The sequence below is a fragment of the Haliaeetus leucocephalus genome, unplaced genomic scaffold (genome assembly GCF_000737465.1).
Source record: "Haliaeetus leucocephalus isolate CR32 unplaced genomic scaffold, Haliaeetus_leucocephalus-4.0 Scaffold395, whole genome shotgun sequence".
Classification (NCBI taxonomy): Eukaryota; Metazoa; Chordata; class Aves; order Accipitriformes; family Accipitridae; genus Haliaeetus; species Haliaeetus leucocephalus.
This window is the reverse complement of record NW_010972831.1, coordinates 7786102-7805725: the sequence shown is the minus strand read 5'-3', so window position 1 is coordinate 7805725 and position 19624 is coordinate 7786102. Positions and strand designations below refer to the sequence as shown.

The window sequence follows — 19624 nt, the reverse complement described above, 5'->3', positions numbered from 1 at the left end:
TTTGTGGGTAGCTTTCTAGCCTGTAATTTTCTGCTGTCATCTAACTTTTACTCTGGCAGTTTCTTTTGAACGTTGTTACAACTACAATTAGGCTTTCTGAATCAAAAATGACTTGATGTGCCATAGGTGGTTGGCCATTCTTTAACATTCTAGTCATCATGCTGAGGTAAATTGCGTTTACAAGGTATGGGGATAGGTTTTCAAGTGTTTATACTACTGCACAGGCAATTGAAAGTTACTTCATACTGTGCATTCAGGCAAAAATCTTACATAAAGCTATTCAGAAGAAATACACTGGGACAGAGGACGTCTGCATTTAGTGCTGTGTGCTTCCATTAAAAGCATGACCCTATGTTTGTTGGAGTTGATAGAAACCATTTGCTGATATCAAGGTCTTTCTTCACGCCCTGAATATGGATACCAAAATGCATGTAAAGAGCATGACATCATACTCTTAAATGACTGAGAACTCTAGTGGACAGGGTTTTTTTACTTCTATCATTTCTCTGGCCAGTGCTTAAACTTTCGATAACTGACTATAAATCTCAATTGAAATTTCATTCAGACTTCAGCAGTCTTGGCTTTTCATTTGGGAGACTGCCAAAATGTAATTTGGGATCAGGCAAATTTTGTATAACAAAATAAAGTAAGCATGTTTACTCCCTTTGAGAGTTTACAATTAATCTTTCAAAGTCCTGTGATTACAAAATTTCAGTGTTCTTTCCTTTCACTGCACATGGCAAACTTTTATGTACCTCCCAGGTGTCTAATTGTAGACACACAAATTTTCTGTGTATTGAACTGACTGTTCTTAGTTGCAGATAGAACTAGCGTTTTCCAGGTAAGCAGTGATTACTGGTTGCTTCCTCAACAGTGACGTCAAATGGGGATACTAAAACAAATTGTTCCGTTACACCATGCCTAATGGCATTCTATGTAAGAAATTAAATTTTGCTGATGTCAATCAATGCCACATGCATCTGAAGATGCTCTATTTTAAGTATATCTTAATTTGTGTTAGACATCATTTTGCAATTAAAACTGTTCTGTTACTGAAAGTTTTAACGGAAACATTGTTTGTAAATTCCACAATGAGAAGTAGAGGGATCATAAAGAAAAAAAAATAAATTTTTTTAAATGGTGTTTCTTTTTCACTGCAGCAGTTCTCTTTATTCAGTTGTAAAAATGTTCAGTTTTGAACAGAATGTTACAATGAGCTATAATCTAATTGCTTATGGAGCTTTATTTAAAAAAAGCCATCTGTAGAGTACAGATGATTAACCATTACATTTGCCAAGATTGCATATCTAATAGCCTGTTTTGCAGTGATGTGAAATTTAATTATATTACCATAAGCTATATTTTTTTGACATTGCACTGTCTGTCTGCAAGCATCACAGACCATCATTAGCACGTGTGTGCAAGTGCTAGGTTTGTATGTTGCTTGTAGGCTGCTGATAAGGAGATTTAAATGGCTGTGGAAAGATTCTTGCTTCAGGCCGAAGAACACCATAGAAATTCATTCACGTTTTCAATGTGCATAATATTGAATGACATAAACTAGAGGTAAAATGCATCATTCATATGTAAAGGATGTTGTTCTGTAGAGCTGCCAAGGTCTGATAAGGGGGCTTGTGTGGAGGGCAAGCAAAGCTCTCGCAGAACATCTTCTAAATCTTACAGCAGTTGCTAACATGGTATTAGGTTATTATGGCAGTTTTACTATATAAAGTAGAGTGTGTTTATGTGCAAAAAGATTTTCTTGTGACACTGTGGACTAATCCTTATTTTGCTGATAAGATAGCTACCTAAACTCGCTGATTTGCACTGACAGAAATTCAAAGTTATCCTTTCCTTCCTTTTGAACTGTGGTTCCACTTTATTCTCTTAATTTTGCAATATGTAATGAAATATAATCAAAAGTAGATAAGCTGAAAGTATGGAGCTGGCAAAATCTTGTGCAGTTTTAACTCTTTACTGTATCTAGTTCTATCAGGGAGAATTGTCCTTATGCTGCCCTGGGCAAAGCAATAAATTAAACAGCAGTGGTTCTGGGGTATGTCTCTGTGCTTATTCTCTCCTGGGCTAAGAATTCCTGTGGTGTAAAGTTCTGGAGTGTTTCTTTCATGTTTTGGTATAAATCAAAATGAAGAAGGGTGAAAATTGACTTCTGGCCTAAAGAAATATGATTAGGTGAGATAAAGTGTGAATTCACCCATCAGCTACCCACCTGCCTGTTTACGTGCTCTTATTCTTAATAGATACTGAGGTAGTTTACATCAAGTTCTTGATTTAAGAACTCTTTTGGGTTACAAGCTTAGGTTTAGTGATCCAAATTGTGTAGTCATAATAAGGCTTCTTTAAATAAAACCTGGAAACATAGATTTCTTATGGATAAATTAAGGAACTTTGCTTTTATCTCTTTTGTTTTTAGTGTTCCTTCTTTACTAATGCCACTCCCAGGTAATAAGGCACTCTCATCAACTGATAAGTATGCTGTGTTTAAAGGAATTGCAGCTGAGAAGCCTTCTGAAAGTACAGCTACTTTTGGAGGTAAAAGGAAAAATATACAACCACTGTGAGCAATTTATTGCAATATCTCATGTATCTTGTTTTTGGCATTGATAAAATATTAATATTTAAAACCAGAGCAATTATGCCAATATAAAATTTATTATATGAATTCATAATATCTTTATGTAAATGTATTTCTTCTCGTATTCACTAGATTGTGGAGACAAGTATAGTGCTTTCCGTGAATTAGAACAACCATCAGAGAGCAAATACTTAGGTAAGCAGTATGTTTTTTGGAGCTGTTTTAATACATTTTTATGATTATTTTTATAAGCTGCAGAACTTCCATTGCTAGAATTCCAGAATAATGGTGCTTCTGCTCCTCTAAACAACTTAGCGGGAAGTATCCTGAAAAAAAAAAATTGTGATATACTACTGGAACAATCTACAAATTGTATTTCTAGATGATTGGCATCTCTTTTGGATGCTTCTGAGTTTTGTTTTAAAATAACAATATGGCTGGAATTTGTTCATTTTAACTAAGGAGTCAGGTAGTCTTAGAAGACAGATTAAGATGCTTCTGGACAAAATTGCAACTTTTCTCTATTGTTAGGGCAGAATTTAAACTTTTCTGGTTTCTGGTGCTCTAAGAATAAATCTGATCACTTATTTTGAAATTTGTGTTTAACTGGTTTTGATTGGGAAAAGTAAAAGGTGGCATGTGAGGTGCAAGACTTGTGTAGTTACAAAAGCAGAGTCTCCCTAAGCCTTTTCCAGAACCATCTATGTCTAATTCATTTATGCAATATAAGTGATAATCTCATCTTTTTAATCAGATGGGGAAAAAGTTTTGTGTATTATCAGTAGACAGATCAGAAGATAAACATATTACTAACTTAACATAAGTCTGTGAAAGTCAGGTTATACCCAGCATTTTGTTTGTCATTATTAGAAGACAACTTTAGACTCTAGGATAAAACTGCTTACCTGAGTTCACTCCTACACATTTGTCAAAGACAGAATTCTTTTTTTCAGATGCTGAGTTTCTGAAACCCCTGTAATGTTTTGTGAGGTTTTTGTGCTCAGTACCTCTTCAGGATTAAATGCATGCAATGAAATTAAATAACATTTTATCTCTTTCTGTACATGTTCTAAAATACAGGAAATTACTATATATTTGCCTGCTATCCAGGTCTGACCACTCTTAACCCTTTCACCAGCTTACATTTCTAATGGAAAAGTTTGCAATTTATCAGTAAGTTTAGTTTGCTGTGATGTTTTAGTTTTGATCAATGAATAGCAATTTCATGAATATTTGTACTGTTGCTGGGCCAAGTGAATTGATTTGGAGGGGAGGGAGAATGGAAGAATATGTCAGGTATAGTCATGGTCCTTTACTACCATTATAAAGAGTATTCTTTTAAATCTTGGTTAAACTAATTTGAAGTATGACACTGTGTGGTAGCTTAAGAATTAAATGTTAATGGTGTACTTATAAAATAGAACAAAATCTGCTTATTGGACACTTGTCTTAAAGTATGCATCAATACTTTAAAACTACAAGTAGTCTAAGTATGTAGATGCTGGTGAATGGGTTAAACAACTCAACATTTTTCATGTTCAAAAGAAATTGCTTTATAAAAAAACCAATTGTGTATGAACAGGAAGAAACTTATAAAATCAGTACACCGAAATATTTAATGTAAATTTAATGAAAACATGGAAAACATTGTTACCTAATGTTTAATCAGGTTTAAATTATAATCCTTACATAGCATGATCTTGCGTTCAATATGTAGTTGAACTAGAGATCTGCACACCTCCAAGCTTCCTAGTAAAACTGTAATCAGTCTTAGCAGAAGCTAGAAGATGCCCGAATTATTACATATTACTGAAGTTCTGATCACTTAACGCTTTTGTACGTTTAGGGGAACCTGATGGAAGGAAAACATGGTAGATTAAAATGAGAGCTTAAAAATGTTTTGAAACAAGACGTTAGGATTAGCACCTTGCATTCTTTTCTGTTTGGGCCTTTGTCTCTTCCACCTGTTGGGGTCCCCATTATGCCCAGTTGGATAGGCTTGTTGGCTGTCTGTCTTCTTTCAAGTGAGGTTTTTTCAAAAGTACCTTTGGCCACCAGGCAAGTCTGGTTGGTCTCTACTATGTTCCCTGTTCAGCTTATCAGCAGGGTTGCTTTTGTCTCAACCCTTGCTGACGCCCCATGAATAAACTGTATTTAGGCAATATTTTGAAGAGAGGGAGGCAGAGAACTGCTTCTGTAAGAAGGCAAATACTACATTGGTGTAAGTGAAATTCAAGGTTACGTTCATTGCTTTGCAAATTTGAGAAGGATGACGTGGGAAAAAGAACTTATGTGGAAGCTGAATAGGACAGTACTGATCACCTTTTGAATCTATTGGTGATGGTGTGTTTTGATATTAACTCAGTGTAAAGGGAATTTAATATGACTTTGAGGCTATTTGAAAGACTTAAGTGTTTGCTGGAATGAATAATAGAATCACTGACCTTGAAACTTGTGTGGTTCATAGAAGTTGAGTTTGCAGTTCTGCGTGCATCCTGAGGTCTTAAATTAAGTAGTTTGCATAAAAACTTCTGACATTGCATGAAATCGTTTGCTTGCTTGCATGGTGTGAGTATGATGTATTTGTTGTCACTGCAGTGTCTTCTTATTGTTTTTTTCATTGTTTTTATTCTCAGGAGATAACCTTGCAGAATTCAAGCCTGCAGGAACCGATGACGGTTTCACAGATTTTAAAACCGCTGACAGTATCTCACCGTTAGAGCCACCTACGAAAGACAAAACTTTCCCTACACCCTTCCCTTCTCTGCCTGTTCAGTCAAAACAGCAAACGCAAGCAAAGACCTCTTTGAATCTAGCAGACTTGGATCTCTTTTCCTCTACTGGAGAAAACAAGCAGCCATCCTTTCCACCTGCATTTAATACGTCAAAATCGGGCTCTTTTCCTCCACCACCTCTTCCATCTACCACCGCCCAACCAGCACCCAGCAAAAGTTCAAGCTTAGCTGATGACTTTGGAGAGTTCAACCTTTTTGGGGAATTTTCTAATTGCGCATCAGCCAGTGGACAAGATGATTTTGCAGATTTTATGGCTTTCAACAATAGCAGTGGATTTTCCGAACAAAAACCAGATGACAAATATAATGCACTTAAGCTTGAGGCCGGTCCTGTTCCTCAGTCTGGCTCGTCTGCCAGCGTGGCGAAGAGTGGGCAGAGTTCTGCCACTGCTGCTACGCCCACCAAATACGATATCTTCAAACAGCTTTCTCTGGAAGGCTCTGGAGCAGGCTTTGAGGAGGCGAAGGACAACACGCTTTCTTCAGTGAAGAGCGATGATGATTTTGCGGACTTTCACTCTAATAAGTTTTCTTCCACGTGCAACAGCGCGGATAAGTCCCTGGTGGACAAAGTCGCAGCGTTCAAGCAGGCCAAAGAAGACTCTGCTTCGGTGAAGTCTCTGGATCTCCCTTCTATTGGTGGCAGTAGTGTCGGCAAGGAGGATTCTGAAGATGCGTTGTCTGTTCAGTTTGACATGAAACTGGCTGATGTGGGAGGAGATCTTAAACATGTCATGTCTGATAGCTCTTTGGATTTGCCAACAGTTAGTGGCCAGCATCCACCAGCAGCAGGTGAGGAACTGGTTAGATTGCTCTGGTAACATAGGTGATGGAGATTTCAGTGTTTTTCTGTGTGCTAAATTACAGTATTATGCACTAGTCTTTCAGTAGTGAAAGACTTCTAAATCTGTGCACCGGCTAGCCAACAGCCCCTTAGCAGGGCAGTGTTTATTTTTTGTCTTAGAAGACTATAAATAAGTTGAACAGTTTGAACTCCATGCCAGTTTATTTTTGAGATTTGACAACATCAGATGACTGGTACCTGTTAGCTATTGTCACTTAAGGGATTCGAGTGGAAAATTTTCTAATGCAAACAATGTCATTCCATTTATATTAGCAAGATGAATGGCAGAGAGTCACACTTTAATCTCTTGGTTTCAACAAAGCATTTGGCTTGGGGACTTAACCCGCTCTGCGCTTCTAAAAGGGTAGGCAGAACACTAATTTGTGCTGTTAATGAAAAGCTGTCTAATCAACAACACTAGTATATTCCTGTTACAGTAGGGCTTAATCTGTGTAGCCAGTATTTTGCAGGACTGCAAGTAGAAGTATTGCATACACTGCTTAGAGTTAAAACCCTCGTTGGAATAATTGTGCAAAGGGCCTGTAAATGCTGGTCTCATGATTGGTAACTCTTGGACCTAAATTTAAAACCATAGGACTTTTACTTTATCCTTATCAGGTTTTCACCTTCTTTAATTTCCCTTTATGAAAGTACTCCTGAGAGAGTGAATTGACCATCTCCAATGTGATCGCATATCGTAAACCAAATTTCCCAAGTGTCCTGCTTTTTCTTTTCAAGCGTACATAGGAAGATAAGATGTAGTTAAATGTTCTGTGGCCTTCAATAATACAGGAACCATTACTGTGTTTTAGCGACAACTATTATGCAGTCAAAGGCTTTTCTGAACAGGGGGGAGCATACAAACTGTAAATGTAAAAGCTGTTACTGCAAGAATTGGTTATTTCCATATGAAATATTTCTTCCATTTTTGCAGATATGGGTAGAGAAAATATACAGTACTGTAATTTTGCATTATATGATATTTTTAAGTAGGGGAGAGGATTAAGTTGGCAACTTTGACATGGAAGATACTCTATAACAGGGTACAAAATATCAGGAATAATTTATTAGCAAAGACATTTAATTTTCATATTACTGCTTGGTAAAATTCCAAGTTGAGTGAGCTGTCAAAAACGTAGCATCTACAGTGTATTCTTGAATGTTTACTTTGGTTTTGAAAGCACTTTTTCCTAATATTTTTCTAGCCTCTTTTCGTGGTAGTTTGACTTACGTAGCTCTTCTACAGGATGTGAGCTTTTGCCACAGAAATCAGTGATTAATAATTGCCATTTGTGGCAGGAAAGACTTTTTTGGTTTGTTTAAAGGGGTTAGCCGATCATGTGCTTGTTGCTAAACTTTTGAACTCTGAAGTATTAATTAGAAGCTATTTTTATTATACTTAAACAAGTCTGTATTCTCCTATGGTGCCAAGCTAGATGTTTTTCCACAGGGAGAGTTTTACTCCATTTAACTCTGTTTGGATTTCGTAGCAGAGCATGCTCTGGATAATCTGTTACGAATACTTCTGTGCCCATGTGTTCCTTTATGTGTGTTTGATGCATTTCAAGCTAAGAACTGCTGATGTTCAAGTCCTTTTTTTTTTTTTTTTTTTCAGTTTACATAAAGTTAAAAAGCAGATTTTTTTTCTCTTAATTTTCTTTGATCTGTAAATCTAATGTCAAAAAGGGACAGTATCCCTTTGTCATGTTCACTGCTGAGAAATGGGAGACTAGTCATTGGGAACTCTATGTTTGCAAGCACCATGTAACATCTCCAGTGAAACAGCAGCAGGACAGAGGTGCTGGTAAATGATTTGACTTTTTTGACATACTAATACAGAGGTCTTTATCCTTTGGCTATGGAGATTTCATGTTGCGTAGCTTCCAGGTATAGGCAGGTAGGTTGCTTACACTGGGAATCAGAAAGAAATCGTTGAGTTGCTTCCCATACGACGGACTTTGGTCTCTGAGGGAAGAAAGGTTTTCAGTTTTGCTCTCTCCAAAGGGGATACTGTCTCTTTAAACTTTGCTATAATTCTTTGTGTGGAAGGTAGATTATACTAATGTTGCCTGATTTCTCTTGCATTTACTTCGTATAACCCTTTGAGCACTGGCTGCATGCTGTTAGTTTCAACCAGGCTGCTTCTTTTAAACCAAATTTACGTTTCACTTCAAGACGAAAGCATTTTAATTAGCACCTAGTCATGTTATATGAACCCAATTTGTTCTGCGTCCTGCTGAACGTTGCAGCGAGAGCATACCCTTGCCTGGGTATTCTCAAAGGGTTATCCATTTGCTGCACTTACAAATCTGTAAAGTACCTTTTTCTTTGGCATTACTGGAGATCTCTGTATATTTTAATCAACTTCAGGTTTTTTGCTGCTTTTCTAATGTCTAATTTCAACTAAACATTTCCTGTGTGAATGTGCCTTCTCAGATCTGCTTTGATATCTCTCTTCTGCAAGTATTGACCTGCATGCTTTATTCTGATAACGCCCTTACGAGCTCCTATGTATCACTATCTTTTGTGATCTGTAAGTCCTGCTGTGTTAATAAATATTATCTTGGCATATTTTGAAAATGTGGGGATGTGTGTGATTTGTTGCAAACCAGCAATGTATCTCTTTTTCCTGAAAAATACAAAGTTTAAAGTTATAGTATCCCCTTAAACTGGCAGGTGCCTTTCTCTTGCAGAGCAGTGTGTGGGTGAGCTTCTTCCTCCTCTTCCAACGCTTTGACCTTGCTCCTGCTGCACTCCTGAAAATTTACATATCAGGAAAAATAATATTTTTCAAAAGAGCAGTTTTTGAGAGGGACTGAATAGAGGAAATGTGTGGATGGCAGCGTTGTTTCTGTGATTTGGTTTTGAGGGTATGGTGGTAGTTCAGACTCAAGGCAAATACTGTTTTTTCTGTCTCGTTGTCTCCTCATCTGGATTTCCCTGCTGCCAGCCAAGGTTATGATATGCCTTTGTGAAGGGGACCAACTGGAAAATGTGTCGCTATCTAGGCCTTTACGAGTAGGAGCCCGTTAAACAATATTCTGATATTTATCTAGCTAATCTAGAGCAAGTTAATCGGTGCCCCAAAGTGAAGGACCCTGCTTCCTTTTTCTGTTTGGGAAGTCCTGCCTTACTAAATATTGAAACTTTCAAACACAAATGACAGCTGCAAATTTCTGTCTTGTAATTATGTCACTTCGAATTCCTCCAAATCCTGGGCCACTAACAGTTTGGGATTAATGTCGAATTAGCAGACAAGGTAAAAAGCTAAAGATAATTGAGATATGGAATTACACCAGCACAAACTGGGTTTTTGTAGTTCCTTGCCACAAGATCAAAAACCAGAATATGTTTTTTTCTTCTTTACACCAATCTTGAGAGACTTTAAAAGAAAAAAAAACAACAAACAAAAACCAAATGAAAACAAACAAAAAACCAAACCAAAACAACACTCCTCTTTCATTCTCAAGAACCAGTAGGTTATGCCTAGCCCTAAAGCTTTTTAAACTGAAGGCTTGAACATAAACCTGAGAGACTTACTAATAGCACAAGCCCTGCAGAATTATTTGTTCAGCTAATCATACTTGGAGGAGGGAGAGTAATGTTCATGACTCTATTACATTTTTGTCAAGACTTCACAGTCAAATTCACTCACTCGCATTCATCTAGTATAATTCTGCAAATAGAAGAGCTTAACAACACTTATTTATCCTGTGAAGGCCTCTAACAGCGGAGGGTGCATACGTGTTTTCTGAATGCCTTCCAAGCTGAGCCAAAGGGCGCAGCGCCTGCCCTGGGCTTCTGCAGGACTGAGCTGAGCTGTCTCTCCGCTTCCAGTGCAAGCTCAGGGGGTCTTTATTGTGCTGTGAAATGTTGTCTGTCATGATAATTAAAAAATAATTAGCAAATTCTTTAATTCCACAAGGTTTGAAGGCTTTTTCTCTGCTTTTTCCTTAATTTTATCTGATTGTCAGCATTCTTGATGGTTTCCACCTTAGCAGTGCTAGGTACTGCCATGCTTTAGCAAAAGTAAATTGGAGTAACTCCCTTATCATTAACGTTGTTCCAGACTTCCCCAGCTGAGAAACGGGCTTTGAATTTTTCTGATTGCTGATAGCCATGACACAGGTAGCAGTGGCACATACAAGCCTCTGTATTCTTCCAGTTTCATCTCCGCCTTTATCAGGTAAAGCCCCGCTGGAAGCAGTAAGGAGGTGGTGCCTGTCCCCATCCAGTCTCTGGGCTTCTTGCTCAGACTGCTGGCAATGTTCCCGGTGCAACAGCTCTGGTTTTGGTGCCTTGATGCTGTTCCACTAGAAACAGAACTAGCTACCACCTGCATCACCCTAACAACCAAAAAATAAGAGAGTTATATTTATTCATCAGAATTTAATATAAACTGAAATATAAAAACTTGAAAGTCTCCTGTGTTGGTTAAAATCACTAAATACATTACAATCTTCTGAATTGTCTTTTTCAGTTTTCTGTGGAATATCACTAATGCTGTCAAGGGTTTTCCTTAAATGATTAAACTGTTGACATTGAAGGCTCCAGCTTGTAAATTGCCTCCAGCCATAACTTAATCCTTGGTAGTTGAAATAAATTGTTATAGTTGGCTCAAATGAAGGATGTCAAGTTTTTCTGTAGATGAGATAACACTGGGAAACGGTGCTTTAACTGTATTTCATCCTCTGTCAGTATTCTCCTGTACATTCCTTGGCAGCTGTTGCTTTGCCTCTCTCCAGCAGCTGCATGGCTGGCTTGTATAGCTGTAGCTGTCCCCAGGTGATGATCAGGCAGGCTGGACTGTGGTTTTGGTAGTTCAAAATGGATGGAAAGTAAATGGTAAATATTTCAAACCTTTTGCTTTGGAAGAAATACAAATTGAATTTGGTTTCTAAAGCTCTCGGAAACTTACTGCACTCTAGCATGACACTGTGAAGATCACTTTTTCCATTCTTGATCCACTAGAAAATATTTTTAAGAAAAAAAAGTGTGATTACGTGATACTTGAACGGATCTGACTTTGATTTTTACAGACACACGCACCGGTCCCACCCTGCCCCCATCTATAGGTGATTTGAGAATCTATATCCAGTGTATTTAATCTGGGGTGTGCTTTGTGGTCTCACCAGTGTAAAGCTGACGGTGATAATGACATGTGGCTTTAACTCTATTGGGAGTAAGAGCTTTTGGATTTTTATAAGAAAACTGAACTCAAATCTCTTGTGTCATTTCTGAAAGACACCACAGAATTGCTACTGAGATTTCTAAGGACTACCGTTTTATGACAATATATTTCACTGAAATCTATTGATATACCTCCTATGGTAGGATTATAGGACTCCTAATGCATGATCAATTCAAGATCTGCCCTGCTTCGACTGGGAATTCGCTGTATGCTCTCCAAAAAATGCTAACTAAGGAATCACTTTTAACCTTAAAGAAAAAGATTGTGTATCCCCAAAACAAAGCATTTTCATATAATTTTGAATGAATTTAGTCTTTGCTCTTTTTTTTGTTGTTGTTGGATAAAATTTGATGCTTCTCATTAGTTCAGATTCTGTTCTTACTAAAAGTGTCCTGCAGGAGGAAATGGCGGTAGCTCTGTAGCATCTGTCATCACTAAGTGTGATGCTTAGAAGTAATTCATTTTTTCCCCGCTTAATCATCTCTTGCTTTGAAAAAAAAATTACCGATACACATGCATCTTTTTAAATTTTGAATTGCCATACCGGCAAAATGAAGCTTTTATTACATCAGAGGCTAGAACTGCAGCATTGTAACTGGAGCCTTTTTATTCATTACACGTATCTGTGGTCTTTAAGAAAAAGGCTGTTTGGAGGAGCAGTTCTTAACACTGCTTAATAAAACAATGTTTTGCCAATAATACAGATACCCACATCATGAAGAGTTCTCTAGGCTCAGCCAAGAAGTACTTTTCACATGTAAACTGCTGCTTTGCTTATTAGTCTGGTGGCAAGTTGCTTTGCTACCTGTTGGGGGGGAAACTCGTCTCTTCATTATGCAGCAGATGTGCTAAAGAGCTCAGATAAGCCTTTAGTTTTGCTGTAGCTGTGGCAAAGGTTATGGTGTAATTTCCTCTATTCAAAAACATCTAACTTGTGGCAAATGATTCCATGATATGCAGTGTGTGGCACAGAAAAATGTTGGGGTTTTTGCAACAGAATAAAAATTCTTATAAAAACTAGTTTAACTTGGATTATGGACAGTTACACATACATTCTTATTTTCTATACTTCTCAATAAATTGTTTTTGAACTGCTTTAGCTGTAAACACTTTTTCTCTGAACACAGTATTTTTCCTGTAATATAATACTCTTAGGAAAGTTTATTCACCAGAGTAAGCCTTTTGTAACTATCTAAATAAATAAAACGTACAGAACTGAACTATTACACATTTCATCTCCGCTCTTACACCTATGCAGATGGCTTTCGTGGCTGCATGAATTCACACAGAGAATCTCGAATCTTAGTTTGTGAATAATTAAAATATTGTTCTGCCTTCCCTGCCGTGACCTATTGATTGCAGGCGAAGCATGGGGAGTTCAGGATTCCCACTGAAGCCTGCTGCTGATTCTGCCTGTCCCTGAGCCAGGATCAGATCAGGAGGAGTACGCTGACCTGGTCCTTTAGGATGTGTTTTCAGCTCAAACTCTTACCAGTTATCAAAGAAATCATTCACAATAGATTGTGCAGGTCTTCACAGTAGGCTCATCACTCTTTCCTTTCATTTCCTGGTGAGCACCGAAACAATAGCAGTGCTTAAATCTTTGATGGGTTTTGGAGTCAACACAAATTGAAAAAAAGAGGTTGCCTAGTACACCATGGTATTTTCAAGATCCCAGGATTAATTACAGTTGGCTAACATTTTGTAGGTTATTCTGGCACTCTCTTTAATGCTAGCAAAGCTTTCATTTAACTTCTTTAAACAAAACTGTGTATTTGAGAGCATAAGGTGCGGTTTCTTGTGATAAATTACTGATCCCTTGCAAGTCAGCTTCTTTTCACCTCGGAGCCTTCTTTCTATTCAGTTTTGCCATAAGCAGGTGATTTCATCTCTTGCCTGTTTACCCTCCTGTAAACTGCTTGCTCTACAAATTTAATATTCGAATGGCTCTTTGAAATCCTGCTGTATATATGCAAGGTGCTAACGTTTGTTATTGAGATGCTGTCATGTGCAAATGCAGCAGCTGCAGGAAGACTATCCCTTAGGAAAATCTGATAGATGACACACCATGCCTCGCTGACCCATTGCAAAGGGCCTTTTATTGTAGTAGCCATTAAACTCTATCATTATATTGTATCTTTGTTGGGCTTTTTAATTAGCCATGTATGTGGGTCGTGCCTGGAAAGCAGCCTGAAGTGTAGCGTGCTCTCCCCTTCCAGTAAAATGAATAAATGAAGGCAGAAATGTTTTGTTGAAATGGCTTAATCCTCAGGCTGGTGTGGCCAGATTGAATAAAGAGGGCAGCTGGAAAGTCAGCTTGTTCCCACCCTGGCTGTATTAAACCCAAGTTGCTGCTGCTGTGTGCCAGCCAGTTAAGACCATAATGTTTATCAGAGGAGTCTCAGCTAAAATGATGCTAAGAGAATGTATTTTCTGGTTTGGGTTTGCTTTACCTCGAGACCATTTGACCCTAGGCGCTGAGCAGCGGCTGAATGTCTAATCCAAACTGACAATTGTTAATGCTGGAAAACAAATGCCAAATGTAGTATAGTAGGGTGCTTTTTTTTAATGCTTTAATGAAAACTACCCAGCCCCTGGCTCTCTGTGCCTTCGCTATGGATCAATCTCAGTCTAAACATGAAAGATCAGTTGAATGAGTAGCGGACAAAGCCCAGCAGACCCTGGTCACTGTGCAGGCTCCTTTGCTGGCTCTAATGTAAGCAACCAGGCTATATCTCAAACCTGCTCATGGCAGTGAGAAGAACCTATTGGCCCATATAATTACCAGGTGAGTATAAATGTTTGGAGCTTTCTGCAAAATAATTGGATTTTCTCTATACTTAACTGAATAAATAGCTGGTAAAAGCTAAAACAAGATCTTCGCAATATTTGTGTCGTTCCTGGAACCTGTAAGTTGGAAGCATTGGCTGTGCGGCACTGCAGTAACTGTGATAAGCTTAAACAGGATTTCGATTTCTTAAAAATTCTTGCAGCACATTTTTATACATTATTTGTATCAAAGCATGAATATAAAATTAAAGTGTATTAATACTTTATCGGAAGGAATAGAAAAGTTAGCCCAGTCTTCTGTGTGGTTGGTTTTGATAAGATGAAATAATGCGATAAGATGTTTGAGTTGCTAATGTTTACATTTTGATTGTAGATTCTGCAGCCAGCATCAGAAAACTGAACTGGTGATCTGTGCAGTCTGTACTGTCTAGAAACATTTATTTTTTTAGAGTTTCTTCACTACCTGTAATGGGGTGGTGACTTTCAGCTTAAAATACAAGGCAATATTCAAAGGTCAGGGCTTACGTTTATTAGATGGGGAATTTTTTTTGTATTAAATGCTTAGGTATTTTTCAGATTATTTTTGTGCAAACTCTAGTGTAAGCCTCATTGAAACAACAATTCACTATGTTTGTTCTTGCAGTTCTTTAAGACTCTTAGCAAGTTGCTGTTGTTTTTATACAGTGTAGAGAGATTAACGTTTGAACTTCAGCTTCTAATTGTAGGGGTTTGTTTTTCTCAGATATAGATGACTTAAAATGTGCCCCATTTGGAAGCTATAACAGTGGGTCTGCAGTCAGCAGCCTGGCAAGCTATGACTGGTCCGACAAAGAAGACATTCATCAGGGCAAGAAGCTCTCTTCCTTTGTCCAGTCTTCAGGAAGTGGATCCTCTGCGGCTACTTCTGTTCTTCAGAAGAAGGAGACCTTGTTTGGCAGTTCAGAAAACATTACCATGACAACAGTTTCCAAAGTGACAACCTTTTCTAGTGAGGATGCTTTACAGGATGTTTCCTTTGCAGCCTTTGCAAACTTTAAAGACTCTGGACCAATATCCAGCGGTCCAAGTGACGATGACATTGGAGACTTTGGTGATTTTGCAAGACCTTCATCAGAAGCACAGGATGCAGCAGCAGCAGCAGCTGACACAAACCAAGAGGCAGATTTCCTTGGTACTGGCATCTCTTCTGAACTGCGAAGAGAGTCCACAGATGACTTTGGAGAATTCCAAAGTGAAAAGCCAAAAATCAGCAAGTTTGACTTCTTGGTGGCAACTTCCCAAGGCAAGGTGAAATCTAGTGAAGAAATGATCAAGAGCGAACTGGCTACCTTTGACCTGTCTGTTCAAGGTAAGCCTGCTCAGGGTGGAGGAAGCCCATAATGCATGTGCTAATCAAAGGCTAATTTTTCTAATCAAATCATCAATTAGCCAATGGGGATTGTTCCGAAGGCTACTAGAAACAAACTGAATCTTCTCACTGATTTCTATTGTGTTTGGAGCAGGTGTCTTTCTAGAAGAAAAAAATTTTTGTGCCAAAAAATTGTAAGTATTGAGGAACTGGGGAAATTTGCACCAGTCACCGAGTAAATGGAAGACTTTGTTCTTCTGGAGTAGTAGGGCAACCCTTGCTACGACTTTATTCATTTTAAATAGGCTATGCCTTTATGAGTAAAAGACTAACTTGTTTATATCCTAACTTTTTAGGGTCTCATAAAAGGAGCTTAAGCCTAGGTGACCGAGAAATAAGTCGCTCTTCACCTTTACCAGTTTTGGAACAGCCATTTAGAGATCGTTCAAATACTCTAAGTGAGAAGCCTGCTTTGCCTGTCATCAGAGACAAATACAAAGACTTGACTGGGGAAGTTGAGGTAAGGAATTATCTGGAATACAAGTAAATTGGCAGTGATTTTCGTCAGTGTCATATCAAGGGTATTCTGTATCCCAGCTCTTTGGAACTTCAGCTATTTGAATTTAGGGTATGATTCTAAGATGGAATCTGGGTAAGGTTAGATGTTTGGACTGGAAAGTGCTCATAAAGGAGGTTTCTTCTCTCCTGTCTTTAAAGTCTTGTGAAGTGGGAAAAAAATGCTGTTGTCTGAAAGTCAGTCAGAATCACTTGACCTTGCAGTCTAAGCTTGTAACTGGAAATTAGTTATGATTTAAATCTAATCCCAGCTTTGGCACTGAGACCATTGGCTTTGGGAAATGGCTTAACTTTTTGGCTGTGTGGTAGTTATTTCTCTTGCTCATCTTGAGAATAGTTGGTAAAAGGACTCAGATTAAATTCTGCTAATCCCCATTTCTAGAACAGCAGACGTGTAACAAATGTGTTGGGAGTAGGTATGTGCAGTGCAAACTTTTTACCCATTCATGTATGTTTTTCCTTTTGAAACTAGTTCTACCTCCCAGAAATCAAATTTTAAAGTTCAGGTGCAAAGAGAACATTTAAAGAATGGGGGGAAAATTAGGAGTAGTCATGTTAAAAGTTTACATAGCTGATCTGCAAATAGTCTTTTAAAATACTTGTCTACTGTATATCTATTGTGATATGTGAAGGGGAAATGCCTGTAGGAGCAAGATTCAGACTGTCCTTTTCTTTCAAATAGGAAAGTGAGAGGTATGCATATGAATGGCAAAGATGCTTGGAGAGTGCCCTGCAAGTAAGTGTATAGCCTTATCCAAAACCTTTTCCTCCTTCCTGTAGGTGCCACCTCACTCAGCGTTTAAGATCGTATAGGCATAGAAAGGGTGGGAATCAGCCCAAGCGGATTACAGTTTTTAAACCAAAAGCTGTCACACAGCAGAAGCGTTAGGTCCTTAGTTAAAGATCCTATACTAATCTCCCTGTCATTTGTGATTAGTTTGGCTTTTGCCTAAATCTTCAAGTTAACTAGTTAATGTGGTGTTCCTGCATTTTGGGTGCCCAGTAAGGTATGTTGTTCTGGGCATTGATACCAGCATCTGGCTCTTCAGCACTCCTTGATAATTAGGCTTATTTAATGTGCTGTGCAGGGGGGCCATTAATTTTCTGGTAACGGGTGTCAGATGCTTCACAGCCAAATTAGTTTTCCTTAAAATTTCTTCTTTGCATTTGAGCATTAGCCAAAACCATGAATCTTATTATTAAACTAGATAGCAATGCATGTGTACTCTTAAAACTATTATTTTGGTAATGAAAATATTTGGGGGAATATGTTAAGGTTTTAAATGTTCATACTTTTCCCCTGATCTACTTACAGTTACGGCATGAATATATAAAACCATGTGATGGAGTATGGCAATTATTTCTTATTTAATGTGCCTCCCTTTCTGTATAACAGTTTCTGTTGGGGACAATCTTCTTCATAATAATTACTTTAAGGTAGAGAACACCATCATTTTATGAAATTCATTTCCACCAGGTCATAAAGAAAGCAAATGATACCTTAAATGGAATAAGTAGTTCATCCGTTTGCACTGAAGTTATCCAGTCTGCTCAAGGCATGGAATATTTACTAGGTATGTTTTAATTTACCATGTCTCTTACACTGAAAGTTCTCCTCTGAATAACGGTAATATATAATCACTCTTTCCAAAATGGTATTATTTTTTAGCTTAATCTTTGCCTGTGCTGAAATAATGAACAACTCTTCTGCTAAATAAATGTAACCACCACTTTGAAATAACCGTCCATGACCACCTTTCATGTGCCATGCCTATTTTGTGCTATTTCTGAGTTAAAGTTTCAGGAATCCTCCACTGTGTTTTATATCAACAGGGGTTGTTGAAGTCTACAGAGTAACAAAGAGAGTTGAACTGGGTATCAAAGCAACTGCTGTTTGTAGTGAGAAACTCCAGCAGCTGCTGAAGGATATTGATAAAGTGTGGAACAACCTAATAAGCTTCATGTCACTTGCTGCTTTAACGGTAAGACCAAAAATAAGCTATGTCTTTATTAAAAGAAATGTCATAATTACATGTAAAGTGACTTCATGGGGTGTCCTAACTTTACAGTTTGTATTTTTCTTTTGCAAAATGGAAATGCACTTGTTTGTGAAATCCAGTTTAAAGGTCTGTGTAAGAAAACTGTTATTTATGTACAAACGTGACTTTATCTTAGTGTCTTAATGATTTAGATCCTGTGTATCTGTGGACCTCCCCAATAAGGAAAATGTAGTAAAATTTAAATAAGCCATTTTATGAAGCCAGAATAACGCGGACAGATCTTGTCTTTGTAATACCCCTGCAGTTAGTTTTAACGCTCACAATACAAGAGCACACAATGTAGCAACACAGGAACAACTAAACTGTTTTCCCTTCTGTCTGCATTTGGAAATGCCAAAGTTTGCTTTGGTTCCTGCTACACACTAAAGAGCTTTTCCTCCTCTGAATAGAACTGCCAGAAAAAGCTCAATTGCTCTGAGACAGTCTGGTAGGAGCTTGCGAGCTTTCTATGTGACTGGGCGAGTGTGACAAGGAGAGACGGTGAGGGGCTGTCTGAGGGGTGGCCTTTAAGTGAAGGAGCACCCCATGGGAAGGGTCTGCAAAGGAGCTGGGGAAAAGAGGGGCACGCTGGGGCCCGGTACAGAATACACACAATAAGAAGGCAAGAAAATCACTTTGCCATTAAATACCTTGCACTTTTTTGTGTATGTATGTTGCAGGAAATACAATGTGCAAAATTACTTTCTTTAACCATGGTAAAACTCATATTTTTAGGGAATCATCCATCTGTGGGTGCTTGATATCATCTTGCATAATGGATCCCTTTAACTCAGTATATACCTAAGGAGTCTTTAAATCTTAGTACCAGTACATCGCATCAAGCATCAATAAGCAGATCATTACCATGGTTATGGTTTCACTGAACATTTTGATTTGTGGCTTCCTTCTTGCAATGCAGCTATGGCCACTAAAGATTTTTGCTTCCCAATAAAGACTCGTTTGTAAGTAAGACCCAGAGTATTTGGTTGCTGCTTGAAATAGCCATCTTTAGCTCACTGTCATTCCCTGCAAAACAGGTATTATAAATGATCAGTCCCTTTTTACACACCTTTTACACATTTTTAAACCTCTCCAGTACAATCAGCGGTGGCAAGCAGGTATTTTTGGTGATGTCCTCTATTGCACCAAAGCCTGTCATAATATGAAATTTATACTTTCAATATTTTACTGCTTGAAAGATGAAGTTGATAGACTGGGATTCATCTGTTTGAACTCTGGCATTGTTGATAGTAACAATCTAAAAAGCTATTGGGATCGTCTGCTGATTTAAGCAAGTGGATTAAAATTTAGTTCTTAAAGTGCTTTTCCTTGGAAGATTACAGGGATTACCTTAAAGTCCAAAGCTTGGCCATGTGTTCACCAAGCTGCAGCGGTCCAGATAAATTTTAAATATACTAGGAGCTGCGAATAATGACTTCTCATAC

The 19624-nt window shown here is 38.1% G+C and overlaps 1 protein-coding gene across 1 annotated transcript in view; it reads left to right on the top strand.

Moving 5' to 3' along the window:
- The window catches only part of SYNRG (synergin, gamma), a 36519-nt gene that overhangs the window by 11020 nt on the left and 5875 nt on the right, over positions 1-19624 (top strand). The window contains exons 10-17 of the mRNA XM_010573816.1: positions 2435-2553; positions 2729-2791; positions 5233-6183; positions 14959-15564; positions 15921-16084; positions 16823-16876; positions 17618-17714; positions 17974-18122. Coding sequence (XP_010572118.1) covers positions 2435-2553; positions 2729-2791; positions 5233-6183; positions 14959-15564; positions 15921-16084; positions 16823-16876; positions 17618-17714; positions 17974-18122 — 2203 coding nt within the window. The remainder of the gene's footprint in view (positions 1-2434; positions 2554-2728; positions 2792-5232; positions 6184-14958; positions 15565-15920; positions 16085-16822; positions 16877-17617; positions 17715-17973; positions 18123-19624) is intronic.